This window comes from Morone saxatilis, unplaced genomic scaffold, assembly GCF_004916995.1.
Source record: "Morone saxatilis isolate NCDOM2014 unplaced genomic scaffold, NCSU_SB_2.0 Contig3, whole genome shotgun sequence".
Lineage (NCBI taxonomy): Eukaryota > Metazoa > Chordata > Actinopteri > Moronidae > Morone > Morone saxatilis.
In genome coordinates this window covers 20311158-20322047 of record NW_023339873.1, presented here as the reverse complement: position 1 = coordinate 20322047, position 10890 = coordinate 20311158, and the positions used below count along the sequence as shown (strand labels likewise).

The 10890-nt window shown below is 43.6% G+C and overlaps 1 protein-coding gene across 1 annotated transcript in view; it reads left to right on the top strand.

Moving 5' to 3' along the window:
* Positions 1 to 661: 661 nt before the first annotated feature.
* The window catches only part of si:dkey-16j16.4, a 17416-nt gene continuing 7187 nt past the window's right edge, over positions 662 to 10890 (top strand). Inside the window, exons 1-3 of the mRNA XM_035674149.1 lie at positions 662 to 1269; positions 8630 to 8711; positions 8872 to 9386. Coding sequence (XP_035530042.1) covers positions 1201 to 1269; positions 8630 to 8711; positions 8872 to 9386 — 666 coding nt within the window. The 5' untranslated portion in view covers positions 662 to 1200. The remainder of the gene's footprint in view (positions 1270 to 8629; positions 8712 to 8871; positions 9387 to 10890) is intronic.

The window sequence follows — 10890 nt, the reverse complement described above, 5'->3', positions numbered from 1 at the left end:
TTCGCTCGGGATAAAGACAGCAATTATAATTTGATGTCTATATCCCAAGAGAATGTAAATAGATTGTAGCTTCGATTTGACCCTGTCAATAGTATGTCCTGCTATGGAGTGCTAATAGGCTATGTCCTTTTAGGTGGCACACATTTTGACTTGCCATAGCAGGAAAAGGACAGGTGTGCCTAATTAACTAATTAGCAATGGCTCCATTCTATTTAAGTGTCCAAGCAATGCCATGCAATACCACCTAAATCAAACAGTTTAGCCTGTGTTATTGACATCATTTGATCAAATCAGTGTGTTTCAAGTCAACATATCTGTAGTGGAAAAATGTCAGTTGATTATTTAAGTTAAATTTAAGTTAAATCCACTTTAATGCAAGTAGGTATATTAAAAACACAACAACTTCTACCGCCTTATTAGAAACTTAAAGTCAGGTTATAATGGCTGCAAATTAACTCGATCAAAAGCAGGGGCAGCTTTATCAAATCCCACGTAAAACATGTTTCCTTAGTGCATGTAAATTATTATCCTGATGAGAAGAGGAAGTAAACACACAAGATAATGTGGCTTTAACTCCCAGCTCTCCTCCTCCAGAGAAAAATATGACATCACACAGCAGCGCAGCCAATCAGCGGGCAGCGAGCTCAAGCTGGAGGAGCCCTCTGTGTGCTCGTGCAGCTGGTGTGCATTTGCTTGTGTGTATGTGTGTGAGTGTGCGTGTGTGCGTGTCTGAATGCGAACAAGTTGCTATTATTTTTAATTTTTCCCAAACATCTTTGAATCAAGCTCTTGAAGTTAGCCGGGGGCTGCGGCGAGTGAGCCACCTTTCAGAGCCGCCCGAAGAAAAGAAAGTCTTTTCCACAACAACGGAGACTCCAATGAACAAGAAAATAACAAGTTTGCTACGTTACAGCCTTTGAAAACAAGCCACATCTAAAGTTACGCAGTTGAACGTTTGTCGGTGAATCATTGTTTAGACACAAGCTAACTTGAAGCTACAGGGTACCGCTGCTCGCGCTGTTGTTGTTGTTTTTTTTTAGTTTTTTTTTAGTGGCTGGCAGTTTGCAGCTCGCGTGCCTTCTTTTAAATGCGTAAAGTCGCTAATGTTTGCTAATGAAGTTGCGGTGAACGTCACATAAGAGAGTAATAAACACGTAATTGTAGTAGGGGATAAGCCATAAACTACTCAGAAAAAAAAAAATGCTAAAGACACTGACGAAGAAGCTAAGAAGACATTCCCTCAATGAGATACATCCTTTCCACCTGAAGGTAAGTTTGACTCACTCACTATTGGAATACTGTTATTCATTGAATGATGCTTTCTTTAAAGGCATAGGCTGTAGTTGTCGGGACGTGCTGCACTAAAATGCCAAGTACAGAAGAAGAAGAAATGGTTGTTTGTGAACTGCGTGGCTTTACTTTTGTCTTGTGACTTGTTCATTTGTAGGCCAGTTGACTGCGCAGCTTTTACACCCTGGGCTCAGTGCCTGTAACCTTGCTTGGAACAGGGTTATAGTGAGTTCATTAACGCTCCCTTTCTCTTTCTCTTTCACACACAGCCACACACCGTGACACGGCCAACATAACTGTGCAGATAGCCTGCCAGCCTGTGTGTTCTGCTATAAGCCTGTGTTGTCGTTTGGAGGTATTTTCTGCTCCCAAGCACCTCAACCCATTCATTAGCATGTTAGAAGGAATTGACTCTGTCCTGGCTTACAGGACCGAGCCAGATGTTTACAAGGAGGAACCGGAGATCCACACTGCTTCACAAACACATCAGCAAACATGTGGCGTGTCAACAAACTCTCCCACTCACAGATGGGACTCTCGCTGACTCATACACTGTATAGTTCAGCTGTTTGTCATTCCAGAAAGTAAATGGAGACAGTAATGAGTCCACAATTATTGTGCTGAGGTCTGTTGTGTGTAAGAGAGGATGATCTGTTGGAGGGTGTGAAACTAGTCCTGGTTCTTCATCTGCAGGGAGAGAGAGCCTGTAGCTTCTAGGTGGAAATAGCTGTGTGTGTGTGTGTGTGTGTGTGTGTGTGTGGTGGGCAATGGAATTCATTTAGATTAAAAACCAAACATTTCAGTAAAAGCCTTATTGTTGTGAGCTATTTTTGTCCCGGCATCTACATCTTTGCCCTCTAATTTTCCACAACAGAATCCCCAACTGTGCTCCTCAGTTGTGACTGCCTGCTCGCTTTACATAATGCCATCCACAATCCACAACAATATTGTGCGTCAACCAACTGTATAGTCGCATGGCAGCCATTTTGTGCCATCCAAAATGACTTTTTTTGGCTCCTGTGCCAGTGGCAGATACTACAGAACTGAGAAAGTTGACTAGCCAAAAATATTTCCTACCAGCCCTAAAACAGCATCATGCATTATTGAACTAACTTATTTGACTTTTTAGCTTCATAGTTGAGTCAGAACCTCGGGGGTTCCTGCGTCGTACAGTACGTTTTTTTTTTTTTTTTCATGTTTTTTATGGCAAAACATAGACACACATTGTAAAGAAAGTGCCAAATAGGAGTAAGCTGCTTTGATTTGATTGGTGGATGTCTCGATAGGTACAGTGAACACTGAGGGTCTCACATAAAAACCACTTTTGTGCTTCTTGCCGCACCTGATTCTTAGCTATGCCGTCGCATTCCCAAACCTCTGCGGAGTACAACGTTATTATTACTTTTTTTTTTTTTTTTTTTATATATTTTTTGGCTTTTATGCCTTTATTTGATAGGACAGCTGGAGATAGACAGAAAAGGGGGGCAGAGAGAGGGGATGACACGCAGCAAAGGGCCGCAGGTCGGACTCAGCCTCGGTACATGGGTCGCCAGCTCTACCCACTGAGCTAACCGGGCGCCCCCGAAAGTTATTATTACTGACAGGATTGATGTCCAAAACTACAAATGAAGTGGAACTGCCCTTTAAAGGGGTACTCCAGAGAGTTAGCACAGCACAAAGCTGGGTTGCAGGAAGGGTTTAAACTGATGCAGCAGAGATATCAAAGGTCCCCAAAATGGGTGTAGCTCCAAAAATGCTGGATTCCACATTTCCCATAATGCAACTCAACAGCAGCTTTTGTTGGACCCTCCCTTCATTAGAAATGCCCATGTCTTTCAAACTCCACGCCGCTAGCTTTTAACACAGGCTTTCTGTCATGTATCTGTGCTATAGGTAGCATTATTCTTTATTATTTTCTCAGAAAATATCCACAAAATGAATTCTGCAAGTATGAATGAACTATGTGCTTTATCTGGTTGAAAGAATTAGTCAGACGTGGAGGTGCTTTTCTTGTGAACAGACCACAGTTGAGTTGAAAACCTATTCTTAGTGTCAGCTCTCAGGAAACGTTGTGTCATTGAGGTGAATGTGATGAGCTCCTGTGTGAACTCTTCATTAGGGCTAAATATGGACAGCCATTATTTTCAATAAAGATGAATAGCAGGATTCTGATTCTAATTTTATTGGATTTTATTTTGAGGATTTGTTGCAGCATTATAACTTCCTTCCTGTCACATAGGGGCGGGCGAAAAATGCCCAAAATGATATCCCGATATCTCGAGGTATTTCTGCGATACTTGACGATATGAGAGAACTCCCAATAGCCGTTGAGCTCTCCTCCTGGGATTTCTGGCTGTCCTCGTACTCAGCAAGGTGCTTCTGCTCGATGCAGTGATATAAGTTTGTTGTTTTGTTCCCTTCGGTTGTTACAACCTTCTTTCACGTCTCACATATTACGGTGGTAAACCACGTCCACACTACTGAAGCGCTAACTCATCCACCACGGAGCAATTTTACTTTTGCTTTCAGTGTTACGGTATGACGTCAGTACCTCAACAATTTCCAGTATTGGCATTATCTTGATATGAATTTTAAAAATCCTATTAAAAATATAGACATATGTAAATGATAGGATAATGATCAATAAAGGCTTATTTTTCCCACCAGTTACTCAGATACAGTTGGGGTTTGAAGTGTCCTGCAGTGCTGAATGGCTGAATGTCTCGTAGGCCCTGTTACGGTACCCATCCCAGGAGCTTCCACTAATCAAGACTACTTCCACTCCACTATGGTGAAGATCCACTGGAGTGTGAGGGAAGGACCGTCAACCATCTCTGACCCCGTGTTGTGTGTTTTCACGAGAGGGGGAATGGAGTGTGACAGTGGCCGTGTCACAGCGTGGATGGACGGAGCAAAGCTGATATGTGTGTGAACTGGCTGGTGTGTGTGTGTGTGTGTGTGTGTGTGTGTGTGTACGCTGTGACATTGCCATTGATCCAGCTTAGCAAGCTGCTCAGCGATGCAAGGGACTGACAAGGATTTCATTCAACTGTTCTTGACACACAAACACACAACCCTTTGTTCGTCTTTGCGTGTGTGCACCAAAGCATTTTTTTATGCTCCGTGTGCGCACTCTCACTTTCACCTTGTTTGTGTGTCGATGATATCGAGCAGTCTGCAGTTATTGGCGTAAGACTGTAATATAGATTCAGTTTGACTTTGCACTCTATGAATTAGGATCCTGTGCATTTTTCTTCATGTTGCACTGGAGACAATCTGTACATTCATTTAAGAACTGCCATGTCATTTAGTCTCTGTCACTTTTCTGAGAATTCTCTCAAAAACGTTCAAATCAGATCAGAACACAGTCGAGGTTCTCTAATGCATGCAGAAATGTGCAAATGAGTGTCACACTTCATCGTTGTGATTAGTGTACCAATTTTAAAGATGATATACATTAATATAGTATACTGTACTGTTCTGGGGTCAGATTTCAGACGTCTAAATGGAGTTGTTCAGTCCTGAAAAACCTGGGACAATTGGGCAATTGTGGACAGCTCACAAGTGTGAGAAAAAGCTGGAAAGAGGCTGCAGGCGGGGTTGGTGCAGTTTCTCAGGTGCACTGCAGGGACATGTTGCTCCCACGGCTCACCTCAAACATCATTTGAATATTTCACATGCAAAGCAGCAGTGGAACCAAATTTAGTAGATGGACAAGATGATAACAAACTGTGATTGAGCTGAAGATAATATTTGAATGAGTTTTTCTTTCTTTTTAAAGCTAGTGCACAGATATTTCTAGGACACTAATGTGGAAGCAGCACTGGAGGGTCCTTCAGCTTCTTAAATGTCATCGTCACATTTGTTTCTTTCAGCTTGACATGTCTCCTCCACCACGGCTTGTTTTCACTGTGAATGCGATGCTGATGTGGGGAAGTGTGTGACACCGGAGTGTGTTTGTGCGCTTCACGTTTACATACTTGCGTTCTCCTTTGCATGTAGTTCCTTATCTTGGAGCGTAAATGTGTCGCTTGTATGCACCTCAACGGTCTTCATCGCTCACACGGCTGTGTTGCATGGAGTTGTGCCTTTGCAGAAATGCAAATTGCAGCTTACAACACTGACTGTTCTGGAGAAAAGGCAGTACCAATGCTTCGCTGCAGGGATTATAGTATGAGGCAGCCTACCCAGGTTGCAGTGCTGCAATCTAGGCTTAACCACAGTGTTTCTACAGGAGCTGGGAAAAAGACTGAAACACAACAAGAATACATGTGTGTCCTATAGTTATTGAAAGACATTGTCTAAACTTGTGTGTAAAGGGTAAAATGCAGATTACAGTGTTTCAGTGGAGCTGCTGGCTCTACATTGAATTTCTTTTTCCATAATAGTATATGTTGTGTATTTTAAGGTGAAGTTGCAGGCCATGTTTTAGAGCTGGAATGATGGTGAAACCCTGTTACTGCTTTTCTTTTGGGAAAGCCCTGCCAACCTGTCTAACCATAAACTCAACGTCAGTTAGGCTGCTGTTTGTTGGAGCTAGCTATGCAAAAGCAATAACCATATCAGGTGTGGTTCACTGAAAAAACACACTCACACTGCATAAAATGCACCCAACTCCTTACATTCTGATTTTAGATATCAAGTTTGCACTGTCTAGAAAACCCATGCATGACTGAGCCTTGAAACAGAACTGGGAATGAAACGTATTCAAATACTTGTACATGCACTCGGCCTTTGTTTCAGAGTCCCACATGAGATTTGCATGGGTGAAGTTTTTATGGTCTTTTGAAACGAACCTGCTCTGTATAGGAATTTCTAAGATGGCATGCTCGCCATTCAAGAGGTGGTTAGTGTTACAGTGCTAACGGTGTGTATGTGTGAAGTAAGGAAGTGGCTGAAAGTAGAAGGCTGTTGTGTCAGCCACTAAACACACAAACGTTGTGTCATGCTGGTTGGACACACTGTATGTGCATGCACACAGCAAACGGTGACAGAGCCTGGGACACATTAACAAGTCTTGTATTTGATTGTTAGATCATCAGTCCTGCGAGTGAGCCGCACATGTGCTGCATCTCTGTTCTCTGATCCTCGACCACGACCTCCCTGAGGGGAAGGGAAGGCCAAACCGTGCCTGTCAGCTCGTATTTGCCTCTAGTTGTACAGACAGTGATTGCTCTGTGGAGGAACTTCAGACTCTGAGGTCAAACAACACAAAGAAATTGCTGCGAACTCTCTAGCTTTAAAGGGTCAAATATCTAGGAAGAAATTAGACACAGACCATATGGGACTTTTGAGACAGGGACTTTTTACACATTACCAATATGGCGGCTGATTATAGTCAATCTTTCTATGTTGACTGTGCACCAATATGACTGTGAAAAGGTAGTCAGAAGGCTGCTTTCTTAAACAAATAGCATGCAGTTAACCTGCTACAAGGGGTCTTTAAGTGGTTATGAAGCAGTCTCTGTATTATTTGATGCCTCTATATGACCTACATAAACACACAGACCATCTGGCTATTTCAGCGTGCTTATTCCAATGGCTGACAGCGGGCTGAATTCAGTCGGATTCCCCTTAAAATCAATAAAACGTGGCGGTGGAAACACTACTGCTTTTATCCACTGGGGCCACCAAACTCAATACAAACAGTACTCCTTGTTGCTGCGTTAAATATTCTTTAACATTAAGGAATTGAACATACACATTGTCAACCACTTCTAGAGACTTCTCTTCTCTTTGTTCGGCAGTATATCTCGGAAAAAAACCGCGTTCATATCGGCGCATATTGGATAACGTACACCGACGCTGATACAGCACCGATACGTGTGCCATAGGTCAATATGGAGCAACCATTATATCAGTGAAGCTCTAGAAAATGATGAGTCATCCTGATGATCCCACTGAGCGTCCGCACAGGTTGAAATGTCTCAGACTGAACTCATGAATCCTTTGAATAGGATTTCAGCTGTTTGGTGGATGCTGCCCAACAATAATTCAGCGGAGTGTACGGTGTAGCTGAATCCCTGAGCCCGTCACTTGCCAAAATACACTTCCTTCCCACAGTTACTCCTCCGAGTCATTTTCCTATGGAGTTCATGAAGTTGTGCTGTTTAACTTGAGACTCCTCCAGAGCCAAGTTATTCTTTTCTTTGTGTTGTACACTGGCTGCAGGCCTGTTCATTGAGAATCTGTCCCACAGCTCGTGTACAGTTGAAAAGCAAGAAGGCTGTTCTCAGGCCTTATTCAGATCTAGTCAGAAATCAGGAGACCTACATACTGTCCTGAATATCTACATGAAACTGCATGTATGGCATCCTGTGAAAATATGCATTCACTTTGTCGTTACTTTAGGAAACTGAATTTCTGTTGATATGAAATGTTATTCCATTTTTGATACACAGCAATTTGACATTTGATGCGTTACAATTTCAAAAAGTGAGATACAGCTATGTGATGTAGCCTTTTGGTAGTGTTTAACCAGAATATACAGCGAACAGTCTGTGAAATGATACATTGGAGTTCACACGTCACATGAACTGAATACTGCCTGCCTTTATTGGGCTCAGAGGCCCTGGCTCCTTTCTCCCTTCTCCCTCTTATTGAAGAGCTTCAGAAAGAGGAGTGTGTGTGTGTGTGTGTGTGTGTGTGTGTGTTAGAGAGTAGAAGGGAGGACACTGTATGTTTGTGTGGATGTATGTGTGTAAGCATACACACACTCGCACAAGCACAGATGGCAGCTGCTCAGCGAGGCCTCGGAGTGGTAATTACTGAGTGTGAGGCGCATTACTTAACTCTTAGCGTTGCAGTCTGCAGGGTATCTGTATTGTTGCTACTGGTGTAGACGAGGAATTGATTTTAAAGAGACAGACGCTTCGGCTGTGGGAAAAGAAAGCAGACCGAGCCGTGACCCAACATGTCCTGTCTGCTAGGACTTTAAACATCTATACTGTATGTACGCTAGTGCAACTGTAGAAATCACCACGCCACAACTGCTTTTAGAAAAATTCAGACTGTTTCCATTAGAAGCCCATTAGAAGTTATGTCTGTGTTGCTGGTTAGTGGTCTGTTTTTGTGGCCAACTAAGAGAGTTGCAGAATAACACAGAGCTCTGGAGTTAGGAATAGTTTTAGCCTGTTTTGGATTAAATCATTTAAATGGTTAAAGGTTTGCTTTTTGATTGTTTGGAGAAAACGTCCTTTGTAATGTATCCTAGGCCAAATAAAATGTTTGAAGTTATATTTGTGTAATGTTCTTTACCACATTTTCACCAATGTAAGGGTTAATGTTTGTTACCATATGGAATGTTTGGTCTACAGTACAAGTTCAATCCTTTCCCCAGATTTCTTACCATGGCGGTGGAGAGGGAGGGGAGAGTGATGACTCAGAGGGGGAGAACCAGGAGCTTGCACAGATTGACAGAGGTAGGTGCCCTCTGCTAACGCAGTTATTTTAGTTGTAACTAGACGATGAAGAGCTTCCCCATCACTTTCTGAGTCTCACACATTACTGTTAGATGTTAAACAGATAATATGCTTGTGAACAACTCCTGTTGCTTGACTTCTTGTTTATGGACTCCTGTAGAGAGGCGGAGAAATTGTGCACTCACCCCCTTGGCCACCAGCCAGCAGCACAACCAGGGTCCCCTCTCTCCAGCCCGGTTACGCCGCCTCCGCCTCCTTTTAGACGCCAATCTGGATCGGCACTCCTCAGAGGAAGAGCTAGAGCGTATCAGCTGCGGCGACAACCGGAAGTGGATGTCCGCGCTTCCCCAGCGCCACGGCGACCACCACAGCAGCGCCTCCAGTGACGAGGAGGTGCGGGACCTCTGTGGCTGCGGGTCACCGGCTGCCTCCGCCAGACCGCTGGTGGAGCCGGGCGCTTGCTTGGCTGCCTCCCCCAGCCCTGTACTCTTCAGCTCCAGTCCACCACGTAGCCTCAAGCCACCCCCGATGCGCTTTCAGCTGCAGGTGGTGCAGCCAGTGGCCCGGCCCATCATTCTCACCCACTTTGACCAGTCAGCACCTTACAGAAAGTATCGGCACAGCTTTGGCGGGGAGCCGGGGAGGCCCAGTCTGGACCTGGAGAAAATGCAACAGGTTAGTAGACCAAGCTACAGTTAAACACCTCGCACCAAGCTCCGCCCAAAATATCAGCTTTGCAAGACGTTTCCCAATGTAACAACCTCTGCTGAACACATTCTGACCCCGCTATTGTGAAGGGCCTTTTTATGATTGACATATTATTACATAATATTATTAACGTATTATTAACTTAACAGTATGGAGGAAGAAATATTCCGATGCTTTACTTAAGTCACTGTAAAAAGACTCCCTTACAAGTAAAAATCCTACATAAAATATAAATTGACTTAAAGAATCAAAACTGTACGTACTCGGTGCAGAACGTGAGGGTGGAGGTGGAGCTACCTTAAATGCTGTTGTGTAGTTTAATCTGTCGCAATGCGTCATATTTTATAATCTCATATGTTTTGTAACAAGAGTTGTCAAATAAACATAGTAGAGAAAGAAGTACAATATTTGTGTCTGAGCGGTAGTGGAGTAGAAGTGTGAAGTAGCATACAATGAAATGAAGTACTGAAGTGAAGTTAAAGTGAAAGTTCCCTTCCACCACTGCAAAATGACCACACAGTTAAGATGTCAGGGCAATTAGTAACTGATTATAGATTATTACACTAACTGTCTGACTGTGTATGTCTCGCCTACTCTCAGTATGGTGATTAGCTTGGAATACACCTTAATTCTGGTTAAGTTGGATTGCTCATTCTGCACGTTCTTCTGCTACACCCGGTGGTATGGTGGTGCTTTCCTCCTTTCAAATACCTCACAGGAAGCCTTTCCATGTCTAAAACCCATTTCAGCATTAGTTGAAGTGTATTTTTTAGCAATATAAATACAATTGTTACACTATAACTCAATACTGAACTTGCCACTGTAACAATATTTGTATTCCACTGAAATATATTAAAAGCACCAAACAGCAGATGAGCCTTACACTACCCCCCTGAACAACTCAAACAGTTATGTTTGGTCCAAAAATACAATGATGTCCCTGCAGTCTCATCGGCTACCCTGCTCACACACACACACACACAACACACACCACACACACACACACACACACACACACGGCCACAGAAATGTGCACGCTCGCACAAGCAAACAAAGTCTTCCCTTTCCATAGCCGGACGCCCGCCACCACGGTGGTCTGGCTGGAGAGGGATGAAGGAGAGGGAGGCACGGACGGCAGATGTCCGCCCTCGTTTCTCACAAAGGCTGGCAAGCGAGGGGAAACGATGGAGGGGTGGAGGCAGAAGGAGAGGATTAAATAAACAACAGAAAAACGACAGCCACTAATGAGTCATGGAGAAGCTGGTCCACTAATCATTAAAATCCAATAGACTTGTTGGCCCACACCGTGGATGGGAAAGGGTGTGTGTGTGTGTGTTTGCAGAGAGAGAAACTGCAGGTTTCAGGGGTCCATATGTCCATGGGGTTTTTAGAGGGAAAGAACAGATGATGAGAGACAGCGGGCAGCAATGACAGGGGTGAAGAGAAAAAAAGAGGGAGTGTGTGTGTGTGT